Here is a 24979-nt window from a genome sequence, read left to right on the forward strand (position 1 = left end):
AATTAACTTGATTCTATTACCACAATATAATTTACCGACAGCATTGTCAATGAAGCCGCTGACCGCATATCTTGTTCCAAAAATTTTTTGGTTAGGGGCGTCCTTGAACCCACAGGAGACGCACAAAATAAAAAAGATCATGATAAAAATAAAATAAATCTAGACCTAGAAGTCATTGAATGTCAAAAAAGTCCTGTTACATTTTATAGAGTCGGTAAACCAAACCAAAATGAACGTTATCCCCGCATGATAAAATTTATAATGAGTTCTAACCAACACACTCGAAAAATTCTTCGTAACAAAAATAAACTTTTTTAAAACAAATCTACTGAAAATTATTCTGTTATTGAAGACACCTATGTAGCAACTTCGTTTAAAGGAACTTCGTACGGAGCTTAAAACTCGTAAAAATAATTGAAAAAATGACCTTACGATCAAATATGTGAATGGCTGTCCAAAGATAATGAAATTTCGTACATAATTCTTACGTACATAAATTATGTATACGAATCTAAACTCTTTTATGTCCAAATTTAATGAATTTATAAGTACTTTTCAACTTTTAAAACCTAATATTCTCTTAACAGAAACGTGGCTTAATTCTTCTATCCCCGATGCCATTGTAAATATTGATAATTTTACTATATTTCGTAGAGATAGAGTCGTCGAGGGGGAGCAGTATGCATCTATTTAGCAAATGAAATTACCAATACTTTTTCCATCAGTAATAAAACAATAGACGTACCCGGTATAGAAATTATCCACTTACTTTATAATAATAACTCTTTCACATTTAATATAGTTTGCATATACCGACCTCCAGATACAGTACTTACTCAGGACAATATTGTTGGAGAATATCATTATTGTTGGAGATATCAATTTTCCAGAGATTAGCTGGCCCATTATATCCAAAACTGATATCAATTTTCAAAATTTGTTTAAAAACTTTATCATGAACTCAAATTTATTACAACTGATAACAAAACCTACTAGGTTTAGAGCCAACAGTAATCCTTCAATTTTAGATTTATTTTTCACACTCGCTTATTACTGCTCACATTCAATTTAGTTTAACACCGCTTTGCAAAAATAATTTCGTAACGTATGTCACTGCTGATTTCTTTAATGTAAATTCAGTTTTATTCCAGTTAAACTGTCAATCCATTTTTCCTAATCACTCTGATCCATCGTCAATGTGGGAATCTCTTCTTCATACTGCTATTACAACAATTCATACAGTCAATTCAACAGATCATACAACTGAACGGCAGCTATACAGAAATTGACTAAAACCTTGGAGTAACATCTCAGCTACCCATTTAATTCGACATAAGCGAAAGCTTTGGCGTACATATAAACTTACTGGTTCCCTTGTTGATTTTCTTGTCCACCGTAATTTACACGAGTCAAGTACACATTTTCGAGTCAAAAAATCGTTGCTAAAGTTAACAGAATTTGAAGAATCTATAATTGCAAGTGGTAATAGTAAAAAAGTTTATCGGTACATTCGCACATCTTTATGTTCTTCGAATAACGAATCTTCAGAATGTTTATCGTTACTCTTTTCTCAGGTTTTTACAGATGAACCTAACGATACCGTTCCTCAGATAATGTGCCCACGTTTGTTTAAAACTCTTGATAATATATCTTTCACACCGGATGCAATTAAACATTATTAATGGAAACTACGCAATACTTCATCACCTGGATTAAACGGACTCACCTCATTTTTCTTCAAATAATGTGCAGAATCTGTAGCCATCTCTACATCTCTCATAATGAATGCTTCTTTTAATCAAGGTCCTCTCTCCTTGTCCTGGAAATTGACTTCAGTTACTCCTATATTCAAGAAAGAAAATAAACTTGATCGCAATGATTATTTCGGAAGCTATGTCTGAGTTTCTTCTTTAAGAAAATGTCATTTCGCACCAACAGCATGGCTTTATCAAAGGTCGTTCAACGATCACAAACTTATTTCATTGTGTAAATGATTGGTCAGTATCTTTAAACAATCGACATCCTATGGATGTAGTCTACTTAGACTTCTCCAAAGCTTTCGACCGTGTTCCAAAACGTCGATTACTAGCTAAATTGGATCACTATGGTATCCGCGGAAAGTTAAACATTTGGATTCAAGATTTACTATCCGACAGATACTTCAGGGTTCGTATTTGGGAAGCCCACTCACTAGATAAGCCAGTCAAGAGTGAAGTCCCACAAAGATCAGTACGTGGACCGCTACTTTTTTGAATATACACTTGTGATCTTCCGCTCATTGTATCCAGTAAGGTTTCCATTTACGGTGATGATACGAAATGATATGTGAATCCAACTATTAACCAACATGTTCTTAACACGATCTTAATGCAATATTCAAATGGTCCTCAGAATGGTTACTTCCGCTTGACATTTAAAAATGCGTTGTTTTACGTATCAGCAAAAATAACCCATCACTACCGTACTTTATTAATGGACATACTTTAAACTCGGTAACCTCCCACAACGATCTCCGAGTGATAATTAATAGTGACTTAAATTGGTCTGATCACATAGTGTCGCTTGTAAACGTACAAACTTGAAACTGCTTTTGATCCGTAAATGTTTTACACGTATATCTCTAACCTCTGTTAGTAAACTTTACTCAATATACGTTAGACCTATTCTTGAGTTTGCCGGGTCAGCGTGGAATCTAGATCTCAGTCGCGATAAAATCCTACTTGAAAATGTTTAGCGTAAAGCTACAAGACTGGCATACGACCGTGTAAGACCTAATTATGAAGATAGACTATCCATGGCTCATCTCACGACATTCGAGCAGCGACGTCTTCGAGGTGACCTAATTATGTCCTTCCATATTTTAAAGCATAATTTTGGGCACCTAAACACCATATATTCACTTTAAATCAAGACGAAAGATTAAGAGGCCATCATTTCAAATTAAAGAGGGAACAAACTACTGCAAGGTCCAGTTTGAACTTCTTGCCAAATAGAATATTTAATATCTGAAACAATTTGGATCAAGACACCATATTAGCAACTAGTGTTAACATCTTTGAACATAAACTTAATAGCGCTTCATTTTATTTATAGTATTGTGTTATTTTTTTGCTATGAAAAATGCTACATCGTCCGGCCTATTAAAATTAATAGACTAAGGTGGCTAGCACACCTTGAAAGAATGGACACTGGAGACCCCCAAAGACAGATATTATATCAAGAGCCAGTAGGAACCAGGAAGAGAGGCAGGCCAAGATCTAGATTTAAAACTCAAGCCGAAGATGACTTGAGGAATCTAGGGGTCAGAAATTGGAAAGCCAGGGCGAAAGATAGGGGGGAATGGAGACTAATTCTTGAACAGGCCAAGACCCACACAGGGTTGTAGAGCCAAAGATGATGATGATGTTATTTTAGGTCCGCATTATTTATTTATTGTTTCATAATTTTTGTACTTAATTGGTATTAGTTTTATAAGGATATTTTTTTTTGTTTTTTGGGCATAATAGGAGCTTGCTCCGCTGCCCTTATTTGTTATATAATAATATTAAGTAGCAAATAAATATTTGACATTGTGGGACAGAATAACATATCCCTACTTTTACTCAAGAAATGGGTAAAGTTTGTTTAGAAGTATAATCCCCTAATTTTGTAATCTACCCAATATTACCGTACATGTCATCTCTATTGAGGTTAGCGGTCCTCATGGCAAATTCATCTCTTTTGAACTATATGTATGAGGTTGTTTCCATTGATGTTTGTCCAGTCTTCTTCGACTCAGGCTACGTTTCCCGACTATATTTACTTTTAGTGCAAGCTTTAATTATGTTGACCATTAGCTCAGTAGTATTCATCTTTTTAGGGCTTCTGCATTGGTTGTTCTACTAGTCTAGCCAATTCGTATTGTTCGCCTATAAACCTTCATGTTTTAAAGTACATCATTCACATCCTTAGAAGACAAACCACCAAACCTAACATTTTTGATGTTCGCAGATGTAGTTTTCGCATAATATAATCCATTGAGATTTATTCTACTTCTCTAACTTCTCGTAGTAGTACAACCCGGGGTGGGTTTTGGCTGACTGCACAACTTGCCTCCATCTTGGACGGTCGTCCATAATAGTTGGGTCAGTGGGTAGCCCCATTGTTCTTAGATATGACCATATATTGTCTCTCCATCGCATTCGTGGACATCCTAAGGGCCTTCTTCCTGTGGGAGCTTCCTCCCATATTAACTTGGCAAGGCGGTTATTAGGGAGTCTATGGACATGGCATCTGACATCTTAGACGTTGGGATTTAATCTCTTGGACTGTATCGCTTGATCTATACATCTGCTTGACCTTAGCATTTGTTCTCATTCGGTATTGGTTGCTATTAATGTCGTGATAAGGCCCAAAGATTCTTCTGAGGATTTTCCCCTCAAAACATCTAAGTTTTCTTTCAGTTTCTTTGGTCAGGGTCCACGTCTCACACCCATACATCGCACTGGTCTAATCACCGTTTTATATATTCTAATCTTTGATATTCGTGTTAGGCTTTTAGATTTAATAGTATTGTGGAGGCTGTACTTGTAATGTTATTCTACCTTTACAAGAATTTCGGATTTTATGTGATTTTGATCCAGTCTCATTCTGGCACTTGCTTTTGAGAAGAGATATATCAGTATCTGCAGATGCTCATCAGTATTTTCCAATACTACAGTATCATTCGTGTATTTTATGCTAATAATAACGATTCTATTGGTCTTAGCTAACTGACCAGTTTCCATTATATGAAAACATGTTCCGTTGTATTGTTCATAAACTTTAAAAATGAGTGTATACAAAAGACAACCTTCACGCACATGTTAACACATTTTCAGACAGTCACTAATAAGAATTGTTAACAGTGAGGTCATAAAAAGAGAAGAGAGTGAAAACAATTTTACTTACAAGAAAAATGTAAAAAGATCGAAGATATTCAGAACAAATACAACCTATTCTTCTCCTCTTTTTGTTTTTCTTATTATGAGTTTGCCGTTTTCGTCCTCCACAACACTTTCGCCAGTCACCTTCTCTGAGGTCTTTATCTATCATAGCATTTCCTATGTATGTTTTCCATCTTGCAGCAGGTCTTCCTCTCCGTCTTCTTCCCGGCGGGTCCCAGTCCAATATTCTTTTTGGCCACCTGCGCTTTGCCATTCTTTGTACATGCCCGTACAACTGCAGGGCTCTATTTTCCAACTTTTTTGTAATTGAGCATTCTACTTCCATTCTGTTCCATATTTCCTCTGTTCATATTCTATTCGCTCTGATAATTTGTAGATATCTTCTCATAAAGTCCAGTTCAATTCTTACCGCACATTCTTCTACATCTGCCCAGGGACATAGTAGCTTTCTGTGTGGCTTTCTGTGTGGCATTCCATATAAGCCTATGATCAAAATACACCCCAAGGTATTTTGTTTCTTTGGCAAATGAAATCTCTGTTCCTCCTAGCACCGGTGGTTATAGGCCTTGTAGTGCTGTTTTTTGGGTGAAGTTGACGATTTGTGTTTTCTGAGCATTGACTATCAGTCTCTCTTGTTTACACCAGTCGTCAACTATATTTAGGGCTGCTTGCGTTCTCTCAGATACCACCTGAGTAAACCTGCTCCTGACAACGATTGCTATATCGTCAGCATATCCTAGACAATAAAAGCCTTCTGTGGACAGATTTCTGAGGAGATCATCTACAAGGTTGCCCAAAGTAGAGGGGTTAGAACTCCTCCTTGTGGACAGCCTACACCTACTTTTACTTTGATGGTTGCTTTATCCAGAGTGGACATTACTGTCCTATTCTCCAGAGATGCCCTTATCCATCTGCATATTACCACAGGTGCGCCTCGTCTACTCATAGCTCCTATCAAAGAGCTGGTAGTAACATTATTAAATTCCCCTTCTATATCTACAAAAGCGGCCACAATTGCTACTAAACTCCATCCGAAATTTATTTTTCAACAATGAGAATAAAATTAAGATGACCTTTGATTTCTATGTTTACTGATGGCATCGAGAAAAAACAGTTAACATGGTGTGGACACATTCAATCGATGTCACACACACGACTCCCCAAGTAAGTAATGAACTGGAAACCCACAGAACATCGCCGTGCATGAAATACTAGATACATACGTAGATATTACAAGAAACTCGAATCACTACATGATAATTATGATAGTTGACGTTACTAGAACATAAGTGACAAAAGCAAGCAACTATTCAGATGCTTTGTGTATTTCAATAAGCTAAAAATCTTGGTTTTTTGTAAAATCCCAATGTGTAGTTTTTAAATTAATTAAATTGTTGCAGGGTATTAAAATGAAAAACTAGATATCAAATAAACAAAAATCTCGTGTTAAGTGGCTTATAAAACGTCTAATAACGCGTAATATGTTAGTAAACAATAGATCGATTTAAAATTATAGTATTCCCCCAGATTAATCCCATAAAAACCCATAACAATTGCGACTCTAATAAGGGCTGCCAATTTGACGGCGCCTCACGGCCGCGTGGGAACGCAAACATGTCGGGACAAACTCGAAGAATATTTCTATTGAGGCTACCGCACCACCACTGTTAGAGCATCTATTAGTCTACACCTAAATTGATATCGGCATCGCTATCGAATTAATAAAATCGATCGAAACGTAGGAATTATTCGACACGCGCATTATCATTAGGACAAAAATCCCATTAGAATTGGAATTTGGTGCATCGGGTGTTGAAATAACAAATCCTTAATTGGTTAGCTTGAATCATCGATATTTAAATGAAATCTATTTCCACGTGTATATTAAGTTGTTTAGAATAAGAGACTGCAGTAATAATAGGGAAAAACCAAATTGCTACATAACACATAATATTCCTTTCAACATTTTAAGTAGTTAAATTTCATCTATGATTCTGTGAACATTGAAATAAAAACGCAAGATACTATTGGTATAAAAAGCTGAAACTTACACACATTCTTACAGTGCACAAAAACAAGAATACAGAGAATAATTGTATGCCAATAACGGTAAACTACCTGAGTCTGCAACAAAAATTTGTTACAAAAAGTTATTTACTTAGGATATATGTTAAATGAGTACTGGGATCACTCTCATGAAATAAAAATTTAAATAGAGTAAGCTGGACGTTGGTTTAATCAACACCGACTCATTGCAACATGAGATTCAATGTCTTCTTCTTCTTCTTCTTCTTTGTAAGCAATTCTGCTTGTTCCTTGGCGGATTAATACCTCTATGGAAGGTTGTCATTCTATCTTTTGCGCGATCGTCCGATACTTTTTCTGCCGATTGGTGACTTATCTCTTGCTATTTTGACATTCTGCTTATGTGGTTATTCCATTTTTTTTCTATTTTGTGTCCATTCATTTATACACTATACGTATTTTTTTTACATTTTCTTCTAATGTCTTCACTTCTCTTTCGATCTCTCAGCGTATTTCCTGTAATTCTTCTCAGTACTCTCGTCTCTGCAGTTTCCAGCAGCCTTTGCGTTGTGGCTGTGTCGGGTCTTGTTTCTGCGGTATATGTCATTATTGGTCTTACACTGGCTTTATAAATTATTGACATCATCTCAGTGTTAATGTGTCTGTTTCGTCATATAGTGTTATTACGACATCCTGCTGCTAGTTTATTTGGTTTTTGTACTTGATCTCCCACGTCTTTGTCTAGGTCTCCATAGCTAGACAGTATAATTCCCAGGTATTTGATTTCCATTACTTGTTCAATACTGATGCCATCAATTTTTATTTTACATCTGGTTGGTTCTTTGCTGAATACTATTGTTTTAGTTTGCTGAGATGAGATTGTCATATTAAATTCTTTTGCTCTTATGTTAAATCTGCGGATCAGTCTTTGCAGACTATCTTCATCTTGGGCTATCAATATTGTGTCGTCTGCGTAACAGAGTATTTTTATTTCTTTGTTTCCCATTCTGTATCGTGTTCCTTTGTTAACGCTTTTGATGATTTTATCCATGATCAAATTAAAGAGCATGGGGCTCAATGAATCCCCTTGTCTTATTCCGCTGTATATTTCTATAGGTTCTGTAAGTTGTCCATCAATTCTGACTTCCATTTTGTTGTTTTGGTAGATGTTTTCAATAGTTTTTATAATATTTAGGGGAACTTCTCTATTATACAGGAGATGGATTACATCTTTGAGTCTTACTCTGTCAAACGCTTTCTTTAGGTCAATTAGACACAGAAATGCTGGTCTATTATACTCTAGTGATTTCTCAGTAATTTTCTTTATAACGAATATTGCATCTGTACACGATCTTCCACTACGAAAACTCTGTTGTTCATCTGTTAAACTTATCCTCTGATTTATTAGCACTTGTAAAATTTTAGTTGTAAGTTTTAGCGTAGTATTTAACAAGTTTATACCTCTGTAGTTTTCTAGCTGTTTTTTAACTCCTTTTTTGAATAGTAGAATTAGTTCGCTCGTTCTTTATTCTTCAGGTATTTTATTGTGCTTTATAATTTTAATAATTAATGGTGTTAATTGTTCTGTCATTGCTGCTCCACAATATTTCAGTTATTTATTTTGGTATCCCGTCTTTACCTGCTGCTTTTCTGTTCTTCAGATTTTCAAGTATTTTCCGAACTTCCTTTACATTTATATTAAGTTCTTCATTTGTGGTAATTTCTGGTGTTTCCGGTTCTAGTGTCGTTTGTTCTTCCTCTGCATATAGCTTTTTTAGGTAGTCAATCCACGTATCCTTTTCTATGTGTTTTGGTTCTATAAGTTCCTTTACCTCCATTCTTTGACCTCTTAGCAAGCTCCATATTTCCTTTTGCAGACCGTAAAAATCATGTTTCATTTTTTTTCGAAAAGCGTTCCTAGTTATCATTTTTTATTTTTGTTAAAAGTGCATGTGTTTCGTTTCTAATTGTCTTGTAATTATGGTATGCCTCTTGTGTTTTGATTGACATGTATTTCAAGTAAGCTTTTTTCTTTTCTTTACATTTTTCCTTCACTTCTTTACAAAACCATGGAGTTCTTCGCCTTTAGTACGATTTATTTTTATTTGTATTTCTTTCACCAAGAACTTCCTTGGCCGAGGCCAAGATATTAGACTTAATTTTTGGCCCAGCTCTCTTCGACTCCATCACTTTCTGTGATATGTGATTCAATTCAGTGATTCAGTGTGCAGGTACAAATGAGGAACCTTTAATATTATCTCTGCTCTGCCCTCTCATACAGCTCTGAGAGAACAATTTTTGAAGCTTTACGGCATCTCCACTTGTCTTACTTACTACTGCCATTTGATGATTATTTACGCATCTTTCTCATTTATAATGTCTGTATATTACATTATTTACGCTGTTTTATAATGCTTATCTTCTTTGAACTATTCTAATTCGCAATTCGGTATTTAAAAATATTGCTGCATTCTATGAAGAGCTCCGTAGTTGATTTCTTTATTAGTAACCAGAATTAGTTAGTAAAACAACAAAAAAATTTAAGACAATCACATTTAACAATACAAACATACTCAATAGATATTAACTTTTTTAACATTTTAAAGAAAGTAAAAAAAAATTTTACTCTAAAATAAAAATTTAACAGAGTAAAAAAAGATACCGTCTCAGGACTTGCAACTTATTGCAGAGTCATATGTCACCATGTTACCAATCCAACGGTAACTTTACCATCTAAATTGTAAAACAGACATTATGTAAACTAAATTTAAATTAACAATTTTTAAAGGGTTTGTAACCCCATATTTAGTGGCTACATCCATGTATTAACTTGGTACTGATGATGGAATACTTATTCCGAAAACGTTTTGCCAATTTAACATAGCCCAACTGGGTTTTTTATATACCTTTTTATAAAGGATTTTATTCAAAATTTTTAATATATGGTATACAGCCAAACACAGGAACTTAGTTTCCTTGTGGATTTTAAAAATTTAATGTTACACCGGGATTTTGATTATCTGGTGTTATCGTTGCATTATTGGTATCTTGGATCTACCGTAACATTTATAAAATGAGTGATGGATTCGATCGTTACTTGATGGAAATTCATTTTATATAACAACATTGTTTGTTCGATGTAGCAGTAAACAATGGGTCCAACGAACAAATAATTAATAAAATTTTAAATCAAAAGAAAAGAAGAGAAAGACCCTAAAATTAGTATTTCCACCACCAGAGAAAAAACCCAGTACCTTCTGCTCGATTACATATAGATTACAGGCAAATACAAAAATAGCCAAACAAATAAAAAAGAAAGAACTAACACCAGCTTTTAGAACAAACAACAACTTAGGCAAATATATTAAAAACAACAAGAGCCAAAATAAAAAGCACTTACACAGTAGTGTATACAAACTTAAATGTGGCGACTGCCCAAAAACTTATATCGGTCATACTGGTAGAACTTTTAGCAAACGTATAGCAGAACATGAAATAATACCTTTCAATAATAGAAAAACAAATTCTACATACGCACTTCACCTTCTAAATCATAATCATTCTTTTAATGATGAATTTCAAAATTCTATTAGAATCTATGGAAATTAACAAATTAAAAAATACAGACATAATTCTGAGTGACCAACTTGAGACAAACAGTTGAAAACAAAGTTTTCAGTGTTTTATACTTATAAAATACTTCGGAAATAAATTGGAATCGAACCAGAAGTCTCGTTAGTAGAAAATCAACGTATCCTGAACACGTGGTGCGAAATAATAAATATCCTCTGCTACAGTTGATATGTCAGAATAAGCTCGAAGGCAGAAGAGGTGTAGGTCGAGGATTAATAACATATATGTGAACAGCAGACTTATTTTCCTAAATACAAAGTCTACAATAACGACTATGGAAGTTTGAAAATAAAAAAGACATAAATCTATTGAATATAAGAGTTACAAATTTTTTTACTTAAAGTTTGACAATTCTTATACACTTCTGATTTTGATATATCTTCCCAACTTTTTCCCATCTACTCCTAGATATAGGCCACTTATGATTTCCTTAGTGATGCCTTTTTTCCTGATAGATGCCTTTGAGATGTATATATACAGACGAATGTTGAGGATTCCATGGGTACAAAGAGTTACTAATGTTGAGGTACTTCGTCGCATGTGTAAACAAAAAGAATTACTAAGAATAATCAAAGAGAGGAAAATGCAATACTTGGGTCATGTGTTGAGAGGCGAAAGATATGAATTACTTCAAACGTACAGGGCAAAAGATCGGTAGGAAGACGCCAGAACTCGTGGGTGAAAGACCTGAGGAGATGGTTCGACCGCTCATCCGCAGAGATCTTTCGCGCAGCAGTGTCAAAAACGACCATTGCCATTTGGATCGCCAACCTTCGAAAGGAGACGGCGCAATGAGAAGATGATTTCCTTTTTTTCTGTTTAGGGTCATCTTAATTCAATTTTTGTCCAGCGATACTTTGGATATCGTCCCGTGTTCTCTTCTGGGGTCCCCCTACACTTCTTTTGGTTTCTTTAGAAAGCCAAACTAACAATCTATGTATCTAGCTATTAGAGGGTTGTTGCTATGTGATCTGCCACTTAAGTTTAGCAGCTCTTTCAAGAACGTCCATTGCTCGAATTTCTTCATTTTTGACTGTTTCTTAAACGTATTCCGATAACTATTATATACCCTATTCCATAACTACACACATCAAAAATGTCTAAGGAACTCCATTATTCTTCCAGTTTTTTCAATAAAAACTTTAAAAAAAATTTTTGTTAATAGATACCATTCGATCTAAAAATTTGTTCTCTACAAATCAAGATATGCCATGCAAATTATCTGTCAATTGCACTGTTTTATTAAGGCAATAGTGACAGTGCCTCAAATTCGTACGATTAATTGCTTCAAATTGTAAAGAAATAGTGTTCTAAATTTTAAAGATAGTCATGTAGCGTTGACATTTAACACATGTTCAAATGGTAGGTGCTGTGAATATGATTCAAGCTGTTCTTTCACAAGCTGATTTTGTACGTCATTTGTACGTGTCTCGGAGCGTGATTTAGTAATGTCGCTGAAATATATTATGTGGTAGGATTAGCCCATCGAAATGTGCATATAACTGCACGTGAACTCTATGGGACCTTAGAAAATACCCACGACATTACTGTATGTGACCAAACTTTGCGAAATGGATTACATGAAACTGGCCTGCACGCCAGACGTCCATTGAGGTGTTTAGCTGTGATGTTTAGAACTTATTTACGGACTTACGTTCGAGTGTGATTGTTTCAAAGTCGCATGTAAGAACTGACACGAAACTGCCTTGGTGGCGCACTGGCAAGAGCGTCAACTGTGGATGAAAACTCAGGGGTCATGAGTTCGTTTCCCAGCCGAGGTACTGTAGTATTTTGGTTATTTTTCGTAAAGACAATGAAATAGACTTTACTTAGTATACTTAGGCTGTTACTCAAAACCCAGACACTACAACATACACAATGTGCAATAAGCCAATTGCTGTTATCATATTTTGTCTGTTGACTCTCGAAAAAGTATAGTGACATCATGTCTCGATCGCTTGTATTTTGGTTCTCCATCCTTTTTTGTTTTAGACCGTTAGAGAAACTTTTTGTAAGCCATGGCCAATAGTTCCTGTGACTTCTTCCTTCCTTGTGGTCGTTGATAATTTATTTTACACTCGAAAATCAGTTTTTCTAGGCCTTCTCCTTAGAATATGAACAAAGTACCTGAGTTAGGACTGGTTTATTCTTGTTGAAAATATTGTGTAGACGTTTAGTTGTTTTATAATTGAAAAGTTGGTGCGGATACTGTGATATTCGCAACATTCTTCTGTAGGCCCACATCTCGAAGGCATCTAATTTTCTTCGATTGGCGACTATTAATGCCCATATCTCAGATGTATATGTTTCAATAGGAAAGATTAATGTGTTTAATAGTTTTATTGTTTTTATTGGGATATTGCTGAGTCTTTCCATGAGTCTGACCATCTGCATTTGATTTCCTCGTTACAGCAATCAAACCTACTGACCACTTCGAAATCAGCAATCTTTTTGGTGTTAAATGAATTGCCTATTATCATGATTTGAGTCTTCTCTTTGTTCACCATAAGACCTTATTCCCTGCAGACGGTTTCCAACTTGTTCATTATTTGAACCGGTTCATCTTCTGAGCATGGGAATATTAGGGTCATTGGCAAATCTAAGGTTGGTGATTCTTTTGCCATTTATCGATATTCCGCCTCTCCAACCTTGCAAGATCTTTCTTATAATATATTCTCCATATATATTGAATAATATGGGTGATACAGTAAAAATTTGTCTTACACCAAATGTTAACCTTAAATTTTTTGTTTAACCTTTAATTTTCCAAAACTGCTTTCATATAGGACTTAAGTAGAAGACAGTATTTTGAGTATTATAGCTTTAAGTTTTAAGGTTATGTAATATTTGAACACTCAACATTGAGTGACAGGAAAACGCTTTTATTTAGCTGGAATAATTTGTAATACATTGATGCAAAGTTTCTAAATGGCGTTGTATTACTTTTTCTCTGTAGTCGTATTTCCGAAGAAACGCTAATATTATGCCGTCGTTTTTTTCCTCTCGGAGTCTTGTTTGTTCTGTGTAGGGAAGCAAAACAGAGGCTACTGGTAAGGTCTCTACGAAAATCCAACAATTTTTTTGGAGGTGGCTCTAATACTAATCTTTAGATTCGTTATAATCTTTTATTATTTGGGGTGCTGGGATGTTGATATTTTTGCCATCACGTTGTTTTCGTTTCAATGTGTTTGATTAACTTATTTCAGTTTCAGTGTTATCCTTCCACTTAAAAAGGAAATCCTTGTATTAGAAATACGGTAGTCAAAGTCACCTCTAGCAAGTTTTTTATCTTCTAACAGGTTTTTAGGAAGATCCTTTATAGCTATGAAGCTCGGATCGTTCTACAGGCTAAAGTTGTTTCAGCTTTCAGATATATTTTTTAATAATTTTGTTTTTTTCCTAGTCTGCTTCTGTCAAAGATAAAACAACTCGTTCACTTAAATTATATTTGGAGTATTTCACTTGACTTTTTTCGTTTTTGTCTTGATATACTTGAAATTTTTTTAGTCATTCATGTCAGAATCGCACCAGAGCTTAAACCCTCTTTTTATCGGTTTCGTCGGATTGTATTGTTTAATAGATTATCGGCCTTTAAATTTTATAATTGACTCGTCGACACACATTTTCTGTTCACCACAATAATTACCAAATTGAGAATTTAGACAATCCAGCAAATATTTAATTTTATATAACCGATCGGTATTAGTTTTTGGTATTAGCGAGTTGTCGTTTACATGCAAAAATCTTAAAATAGTCTGAAACCTATTCCTTGGCACAGTTTCTGCAACAAATGAAACAGATAGATCTTCTTGACTTAAATAATAGTTTCAGACTAGAGGAACTATCTGGTAGTCCATTCAAAAATTTATCCCGATAAATGCTAAGAGTTTTTCCTTGAACATATTCAGTTGTTTTCCCTTTTGTGTGGCATAAAGGTTACTCTGATAAGTTATATGTTCTATTCTTTTATCTAAAAGCTTAACAAAAACATCTAAGGCGGTCTCATATTCTCTAGAATGAACTTCTTCCCAAATACAGGCAGCTTCTCTATATTGAGGAATTTCTGTGGTTTTTTCCAATTTACTCCATTTTCTTTATGGACATTCAGGTTTCATGTAGTTATTAGGCTTTTGATCTTGATGTTCATTAGGTTCCTGAATTTGTCGTTCGTTAGATTGGTCATCAGGAACTAATTTAGAGTCTTCATTATTTGCCTCATCTTCTCGATTTATTTGTAAATATATTCCAGCAGTAGAAATATCCAGCTCATCATCGACATCTGATTCAAAATCAGTACGTTTATCTAACATTATCTAACGGAGGCAAAAAATCATCAAAATCATCATTTTTTATAAGTTCTAACAATTCGTTATCAGTCAAACCCTTTTTTTCCACCACTATGGACAATGTCTGCAATGAAAAAAATATATTACAATTATGCCGAACGGTACTTTCAAGTACCAATAAAACAAGTGTCATTTTTAGTGACTAAAAATTCAAAACCATTTAAAAACATTTATTAGTTAAACAAAAAACTTACCCTGCCATTTTTTACAAACAAAACACTGTAGACGTTATTTCAACAATAAAAAATACACTTTAAAGGAAGCACTTATAGACAGCCCTGATTACCATAACAATGATACAAACAAATGAAGAATTCGCGCTGCACATCGCATGACAGTAACTACAACCAATGAAATCGCGTTGTTTAAGGCTAGACTTAGATGTATCGCTGGGAAATAATCGCTTAAAGTTAGTCAAGGTAGTTTTAATGTAAAATAAATGAAGTGGTACTTACGTGTACCGGTGGGACTTGGTAAAGGTCGACAAATTATAATTTCGTCTGGGATTGAAAGGGTTAAAATTTAATGTAATATTTAATTTTAAAGATAATATTTATAATTTAAAAATACAGAAAACATAGTATGAAGCTTCGCGCTAGTCTACAGTACCGCCTACTGCACCACTTTTTTTAAAGTACCTACTTAAAAAAAGCATTAAAAAGAGACTGTAGAATTCTAGCAAATGAACAAAGGAAGTCTGTAACGTCATATTTTGCGTACCACATAGGGTATAATTATAGGGGTTTGCAAATGGACAGAAGTTACGGGGGTGGAGATAGGGCAAGCAAAATAAACTAAACTATGCGAACGGCACTCAGGGTCTGTTTGGAGAGCTGGGTCGTGGATAAGCTGAATGGTAAGGGGTTGGATTGGGGCAACTACAAAAAAAATGAAACAAAGGGGGTTCTTACATAAGTCTCTTGGAACAAACGGACAAAAAAACAACAGGGGGGACCTCTAGCAAATTAAAGTGGACGCCGCTTCGAGGTGCCAATTATAACGATTACAACAACTAGTTGTAACTATTGAAATAATAATTAGAAATACAAAATATGGTTAGGAGACTTTTCCAAAATAAAAAGACAAAATGGTTCAGAGAAATATATCAAACATTTATTGTTGTGTCACCACAAACAGTTAAAAAATTACAGATGGCACAAAAAACACTATAATAATAGTTACAGAGATTTAAAGCAAAATAACAAAGAAAACTTACATATCATTATCCTTTTACAAACTCGGGAGATGCTACAAACTCTTACAAGCGCAAGAGTTTAACATAGATATGTATCATATTTTTGTCGATTTTAAAGCGGCATATGACAGTGTCTTAAGACCAAGTCTTTACAACGCTATGAATGAATTAGGAATTCCAAAAAAACTCATATGTTTGATAAAAGTGACAATGGCGAAGATGATATCAGCAGTAAAAATTCAAAACGACTCGTCAACCCCATTTCAAATACATAGGGGGTTAAGGCAGGGAGATGCGTTGGCGTGTCAGCTTTTTAATGTCGCCTTAGAAAAAGTTGTACGAGACGCTAATTTAGATAGCAGGGGAACAATATTTAATAGATCAGTCCAAATTCTAGCATATGCAGACGACGTGGACATTATAACAAAAACTAGGGCGAGAACCTCGGAAATCCTAACCGAGCTAGTAGCAGCAGCAGAACGAATGGGGTTACAGATAAATCAAAATAAAACCAAATTCATGGCGACTAACACAAACACAAGAGCTGGAAATGTTGACACAAATTTAAACATCAATGACCAAAACTTCGAAGCAGTCAAAGAGTTCATATATCTAGGGACATCGGTTAACCCGAATAATAACACTTCTGAGGAAATAAAAAGGCGAATAATAATTGCAAACAGGTGTTATCATGGTCTATCAAAGTACTTAGCTAACAAACGTCTGTCACAAAAAACTCGTATAAGGCTGTATAGAACACTGATAGTCCCCGTTCTCACATATGGATCAGAGGCATGGACGCTAACGAAAACAGATGAATCCGCTCTATCCATTTTTGAAAGAAAGGTGCTACGCAAGATATTCGGAGCGGTCTGTGAGAACGGAATATGGAGGCGTAGATATAACTTTGAACTGCAGAATATTTACAAGCATACGTTTGGTGGTAAAGATATTAACACTATAATTAAGCGAAACCGCCTGCAGTGGGCAGGACATGTAGCCCGGGCCCCTGAGTCAAACATGATAAAAAAGATTCTAACAGCGCAACCCGTGGGAATGAGAAGACGAGGTAGACCAAAGCTGAGGTGGATGGACGGGGTAATACAAGATGCCGAGAAGATCGGAGTCGGCAACTGGAAAATGCAAGCGAGGGACAGTGCAGAGCGACAATGATGATGATGAGATGCTACAAAAACTTACAAATGTTACTCGGCTATAAACTGTGGCAAATAAAAATTATTACAAGTAAAGAATTATCTTTTTAAATAAAACTATCATAAAGAGGTTAACCTTTTTTAAAAAACCCAACAAACCAATGTCAAAAATGCTAAAACTAGCTGTCATAAGATCTACAATATTTATTATCAAAATTTAAATTGTGAAAGCAATTATTATTTAAAAAAAATGTCTGTCGTTACTTCAAAATTAAACACAAAAAGTTACCTTGAATTTCACTAAATTTCACTCTGCATAATATCTGGGGTCGGGAACTGGATCTATTAAATTTTCTTGGGGTAGAACTAGATGGGAAATCTCTGAACACGAAAAAATTCATCTCCAAACTGCCAAAAAACCTGGGGTGACAACCAGGGAGAAACAAAACGAGAATGGAAATAACGATTCTTCCAAACCTCACTTAAACTGCAACTGAACCATTAAACTGATTAAACTGCTACGCATTTTCCATGAAAAGGAATAAAACAGAAAACTTTCAAATTCGACGTAGAATTTGGACATAACGTTGAGGCCCACCGCTCTTGACCACGCCTCAGCCTCAGCGAGAGTGTGGCAATTATCTTGCCGGCAAAAACTTCTCAGCGATTTCAATGAATGTTTATTTGAAACGTAGAATATTTAGCGGTTTCGATCAAAGAAAAATATCAAAGAATTTGCTTCCGTGATATAAACAAACTTTAAAATGGTTTACATTAACTCGGCGACGTAAAAAGAAGGAAATACTATTTGGGTTTTGACTCGTGAGATAGGAACAGAGAGACATTCTTCGTTATTTTAATACATATATGAGGGGATTTCAATTTAATACATATACGAGTGGATTTCAAAACTTATATCAAGGAAAATGCAAATGCTACAAGTCTAGCAAAGGAACAAACGAACAAGGGAACAACAGTTTATAAACTACATTTTATCCATTAACAATTTTGTCGATAAACTGTAAATTTTTTGAGTTAATCGTGAAAAATCGATTGAAAACGTAAGAAAAGTTGAAATTTTCATTTTATTATCACGAATGAGTCTAAAAGTATTGATTTTTCAAAAAAAAAATAAAAAAAAAGAACATTATTTGCTTAGAATATATTTCTAACGATCCTTGAGGTTATTTTCAGGTTAAAACCCCTGTTGGGGTGGTTACCACCCCCAAGGGAAAATGACACTTCGGCATAGGGTAGATATTGTTTGCTAACATATTTCTTACTTAAAACCTTTATTCACTGCACTATAATGTTTCAGAGATTTTTAGTTAATATATCACAAATATTTATTAATTTTGCAATTTATTCTGTAATGTAAGTGTGCAACATAATGCAGTCATGGAAATTTGCACTTGCTTAGTCGTTCCGTCATATATTCCATTCGTGAATAAAAGGACCACGTTATAAACTTATCCTCACAAAAAAGTTATCCTCACAATTAATATATTTTCTTTTATTTCTAGCAAAGTGCCAGCTTTTCTCAACATTGTCGATATCGCAGGTCTAGTAAAAGGAGCGTCGGAAGGCCAGGGACTCGGAAATGCATTCCTTTCACACATCAGCGCCTGTGATTCCATATTTCACTTATGCAGTAAGTATATCGCTGTTTTCTATCTAAATTTCTCTTTACTCTTTACTAGAAATAAGCACAAATAAGTCCTGAAACTTAATAGTTCAGTAAATGTTGAGCCCACTTCTGAAAAAAAATGTGTTCATAATAAATAATTGGTTGTAATTCACAAATGAAGGTTAAAAAATGAAAAATAATCAATATAGCAAACAAGTACATTTTATTAAATATTTCTATTACAAATTTAGTTGGGGAAATACTGAAAGAATATTACTTAAACATTCACTCCATCAAAACACCAATGAAAATAAAGAATTACTTATCAACTTATGCCTGTTGGAACAACCGCCAACCAAATTGATCATGTCTTGATAGACAAAAGGGCCGCAACAAGCATACAAGATGTAAAGAGCCGAAGAGGAGCATGCTGCGGATCTGAACATCTCCTAGTACAGATAAAATACAGATGCAGAATTTAACAAGATATCAAACAGAACTATGAGACAGAAATAACACAAACATTGACAAATACAGGCAGCCTAGGCACCGAAGAACATTGGAAAGAAGTTCAAACAAAAGTAATGGACGCAGCAAGAAAGATCATAGGCAAAAAAAAGAAACAAACAAAAAGAGAATGGTTTAATGACGAGTGTAAAAAGGCTATACAGAAAAGTAATGAAGAACACAAGAAATATATATATATATATATATATATATATATATATATATATATATATACATATATATAAAAAGAAGAACCAGAGAGAAAGAAGATCCAGCTACGACGGAGGGCCGATAAAATATGGCGAACAGAGAAAAGAAAATACGAGAACGGTAATATACAGAAATTGGAAGAAAATCTCGAAAGCAACGATATAAGGGAAGCGTATAGATATCTACGCAATTTAAGAGAAGGATACAAACCCCAAACAAATCTATGCAAAAATCAAGAAAAGCAAATAACCAGTGATTCAAAAGAAATAAAATCAGTCGGGAAAACCTATTAGCTAACTCTCCTAGGAATGCAAAAAAAATGAATAGCATATTGACATGTATCACATTGAGGAGACACAGAAAATATAGGACCCCCGACGATGGAAGATGTAAAACAAGCAATACGAGCACAGAAGAATAACAAAGCTCCAGGTATGGACAAAGTCCCATCTGAGTTATATAAATTAGGTGGCAAACACTTAGTAAGACAAATGCATATGCTTATCAACAAGATTTGGAATGAGGAAAAGATCCGTAACGGCTGGAAAACCGGCATTATATGCCCAATCTATAAAAAGGGATAAACTGAAATGAGAAAATTATCGCGGCATAAGCCTCTTGTGCACAGCGTACAAAGTTTTTACTTATATACTAAATAAACGACTCCAGCAACTAACTGAAAACATTGTTGGGGAATATCAAACTGGTTTCCGACAAGGAAGATTTACAACTGACCAGCTATTCACAGTGAAACAAATTCTAAACTAATCGTGGGAATATAACATTGACGTCCACAATATATTCATAGATTTCAAACAAGGCTATGCCTCAATTAATAATTAAATAAAAAATTAAATAATTTTAAATAAATAATAATTAATAAAAAATATTTTTGCGAACGTTGACTTTACTACTGACCGACAGCAATATATTTGAATAAAAGATGCCAGCAACGTCATTACTTAAATGTGGATGATCATGTACATTTTCTTGTAGCATGAGAACGATTTAAATTGAAATTAAAAATGGATCTGTCCGAAGAATTCTCTACATAACAAAGGAAAAAAGTATATCAACAAAATAGAGAGCAAGAAAAGTAGTTTATTCGTAGTAATGATAGTATTGGGTGTCATACGTTTTGAGTCGTACACACAGCTATGGTACGGTAAGATCATGTCGTACTCTTCGGTTCACGTATTACACTTTGTCTCATTTTATTGTGAAACTATTCTTATTTGTACTAATGTATTCACTTTTTCTAATTGAGAAGAGATTACATAAAACTAGTATAAAATGTATCGTATTTTACGTTGGCAGGCGCTGATAGAATATAAATACTTATTAAACCTTCTTTCCAGGAGCCTTTGAGGATGACGATGTTACTCACGTTGAAGGAGAAGTTGATCCTGTGAGAGATCTGGATATTATCTGTGAAGAGTTGCGATTGAAAGATGAAGAGATGTTAATGAAACATTTGGAAAAACTCGAGAGGACCGTTGGTAGGGGTGGTGACAAGAAACTAAAGCCAGAATATGTAAGTTAACTCGTGTTTGGTACATAATATCATCTATTTAAAATTAAGACATTTTATAATTAAAAATACATTCGCAATTCGCAAAAGGTGATGGCGTGTACACTATTTTATTTGCTATAACAAAAATAATGTTTGATCCAATGGCATTAAATAGATTATGATATATCGTAAGATTTCTATGTAAGATTTTTTCCAATCGTTAAATTATGACAAGCTGATAAGTTAGCAATATGATATTTTTAAAAATTGTAACGAGCTCTCTGCAAAATTCAAAACAAACCATCGACAAATAGGCATACTTAGAGTAAAACCCTTTAATTTAATATAATATGCTTCGTTTCTTCTTATGGTGCCTATCCGTTACGAATTTTCTATGAAGTATATTTTACACGACACAACAAGTCAACGGTATTCTACTATTTGGATATTTTCCTATAAATAGGCATACTCTTTCGATTCTATTCATTTTCCGCTTTGTACGATGTAAGTGTAGTTCGACTTGTGTTTTGTAGACCCCTGTCACGGAAAAGATATTTTTTTCGTATTTCTTTATATTTCTGTCGCTTGCTTTTCTTCGCCTATTTACATTCTTATTTTTCTCATTTATTTAGCGTCCGATGTGAATCTTAAGCATAATTGAATATATTCTATTGTTAGTTATGTTTTATCTGTTTTGTTTTATTTTCATAGTTAATCCATTGCATAGAGGACTTAGGTTAGTTTTCATGTTTCCTTGTGCTAATTGTTGTGAATTGTCTTCTCTACAACATAAGTAGGCGTTGGAACTGGCTGACTATTAACACTTGGATTTAAGAATTCCTTGTCGAAACAATTTTAAAGTTAAAGTAAATTTTACAAATCGAATTGGCAGTAAATAATGTTTGGTGAGGTTAAAGCACTTTATTTTATTTAGCACAATTACAAAAATACTTTATTACAAAACGTATGTAACTAAATTAAATTTATTCTTATTTTTCTGCTACATACGAAGAGAATTTTACTTGGTACACGTTAAGTTGCAAAATGATTGAGATTACACTGTGGTGTTGGCGAGAGGCGAGGTGCGATTATATAATGCCGCTCCAATCCGAGAATTTAAAGGAAGAAAGTAAACCGCCTAATTCAACGTTTTAAACGGCTGTACGAACTTCATAAAGTGAGTTATATCAGCAATAAACCATTTTTTGCCATATATTTACGTATAAAATGCATAAATAAGAAAACTAAAAGATTGATTACCTTTTAAATAAGAATTCCGAAAACAATAAAACCTTATGACACACTACCAGATAGACATTAATACTGCCTTTTACCGAACCTAAACTGGGTCAAATAACAACGCTACGAGTAGGTATCTACTTGAAAAAACGGACTTAACTACTTTGTGTGATATGATATATAATTGCTCTAATTCTTTTGTGGTATATTTTATCTTCTTCTTGGTGTCGTGCGTGTTTTCAAGCGTTGGCTGTCATATTCACAAGCTGATGAAATGTTTCTCTGTCGGTAGATAGGTAAAACAATTCCTCGGCAGTTCGATCTGTCCATTGTCTAATGTTACGTAGCCAGAACAGTTTTCCTATTTATGTTTTTCCATTTCTGTTTTTTTTTTTATCGATTCGTTTTTATGTTTTTTACCACTAAGAATAACCCTGTGCCCATAATCTACCAGTACTGGTCAACGAAACCGTCGAGCCTTGTGTATAGCGAAGTTTTAATCGCTATACACAAGCGAAGAATTAATTCGTCATAATCTAGATCAGTAGGTGCGGTACAAAATACTGACAGTCTAGTATTAGGACTGTAACCTCCCTTCCTACTTCTCTGTTTTTGACCCTCCTATAAAAAGTACGGTTTTGTCTTTAATCTCGACCTCTTGTGATTGTATGATGTTGCATGTACAGTGGGTGATCAAATTATTATGATCACTCCAAAAAACTTTGTATTTTGCTGTTTAATAAAGAATAAAACTGCATATAAGCGTCTAATAATGTGAATATAATATAAAAATAGATCATAAACACGTTCTTTTACAAAATTTTAAAATATTTTTTTCTTTGACCTTAAATAACAATTTTTTTTAATATTTTGTGTGACCTCCTTTAGCTTCAATGACAGCTTTGATCCTCCTTGGCATGGTTTGAATGTTTCTCAGGCAGTCTTCTTTTATTTTACCGTTTCTGTGCCAGGTGGCAATGAGTCTCTCAATTAACTGCTGCTTATTTGTGACAGTTTCCTGGGCAATCTGCCTCTTCATAAGCTCCCATAGATTTTCGATCGGATTGAGGTCTGGGGAATTACCTGGCCACATCAGTACTTTAATTTTCTTTTTTTCCAGGTACGATGTTACTGTTTTTGTCTTATGGCACGGTGCTGAATCGTGCATAAAGGTAAAATCCTCTGATTAGCCAAACCAGTCTTTGATTTGTGGCATGAGCTTTCTTTCCAGAACTTCAATATACTGATGTTGATTCATCATGCCATTCACAATGTACAGTCTACCTGTACCCTTACTGTTGATCACAGACCATACCATGATCTTGAGAGGATACTTTACTCGCTCCACTATGCAATCCTTGTGATATTTTTCACCCACTCACCTTTGGACGAAGGCTGACTTATCCATGAGTATCTCCACTGTAGACTCATCGGAGAAACAAACCTGTGAATATAAAAAACTATAAGATATTTTTTTAGGATAAAAACAGTGGTTATAGGGATTTAAACTTTAGTAGTGACGTAATTTACCTTATTCTAATCCTCAATTGTCCAATTTTGGTGTTCTTTGGCCCATTCTAGTCTCTTTTTCATCATTGCGATGGTCAACTTTGGTTTTTTGGCAGGGCGACATGATTTGAAACCTTGCTCGGCAAGCCTTCTGCAGACTGTCATGTCAGAAACTGGCATCCCAGCTTCACGAATAAGTCTCGTGAGGATTCTTCTTGGCTTCTTTCTATTGTTTACGAAGATATCCCTCATTTTTCTTTCGTCTCTGGGTGTAGTGACATGCTTTCGACCACATTTTTGGGCACGCTGGTGAGTCAGGGGTTTGTTGGTATCCATTTTTTTCTTGATATTGCTCACTGTTGCTTACGCTACTTGGCATTGTTGAGCTATCTGACGTTGGGAAAGCTTTGTATTCAATAAAAGTGTCTTTATCTCCACCATTTTACACACAGGGACGTCTTTAGCCTTACCCATTATGATTTTCTTCTCAAAAATCGAAATGTTTTGAAAATGTCTTTAAAATTAAAACTGATCGTTTTTTTTTCACCCACAATCACCACTAATATATTAATAAAACATACTACAAAGATAAAACGATACTAATCTTTCAAAAACAATACAAAAACATACAAATTCAGTTGTAAACTCCAAGCGCAAATTCACCACAATGTGTATGTTTTCACGTAATTTGACACAAATGACAATTCTAGAGCTGTAAACGTCAAAAAAGTTAGGTTATTAGTGACAAAATATATTGGCATACCTTAATCGTATAGCAGCATATGATTTTATTATAAAATTTTTGAATAAATTTGAAAAACCTAAACTTTTGTGATTGATCATAATAATTTGATCACCCACTGTATTATGCAATAGAAGTCTCTCGCTAAACACGCTTCTATAAGTATTAAAGTACTATCTATTTCTATACTCCGCTTTGCTTTGTTCTGCTGATGGTTACGGACCGTATGACCGTCTATGTATAAGCAGCTATCGGCTGCTTTTAACCCTTTAAGGCGCAGAACTCATTTTGTCTTTTTAAGACGAATTTGAAAATTGTGAAGTTACTCTGAGTTACTCAGTTAATAAGTTACCT

At 34.5% G+C, this 24979-nt stretch overlaps 1 protein-coding gene across 1 annotated transcript in view; it reads left to right on the top strand.

The window, feature by feature from the left end:
• The window catches only part of LOC140436728 (obg-like ATPase 1), a 180326-nt gene that overhangs the window by 59285 nt on the left and 96062 nt on the right, over window positions 1-24979 (top strand). Inside the window, exons 4-5 of the mRNA XM_072525783.1 lie at window positions 18802-18929; window positions 20981-21156. Coding sequence (XP_072381884.1) covers window positions 18802-18929; window positions 20981-21156 — 304 coding nt within the window. The remainder of the gene's footprint in view (window positions 1-18801; window positions 18930-20980; window positions 21157-24979) is intronic.

The sequence above is a fragment of the Diabrotica undecimpunctata genome, chromosome 3, assembly GCF_040954645.1.
Source record: "Diabrotica undecimpunctata isolate CICGRU chromosome 3, icDiaUnde3, whole genome shotgun sequence".
NCBI lineage: Eukaryota > Metazoa > Arthropoda > Insecta > Coleoptera > Chrysomelidae > Diabrotica > Diabrotica undecimpunctata.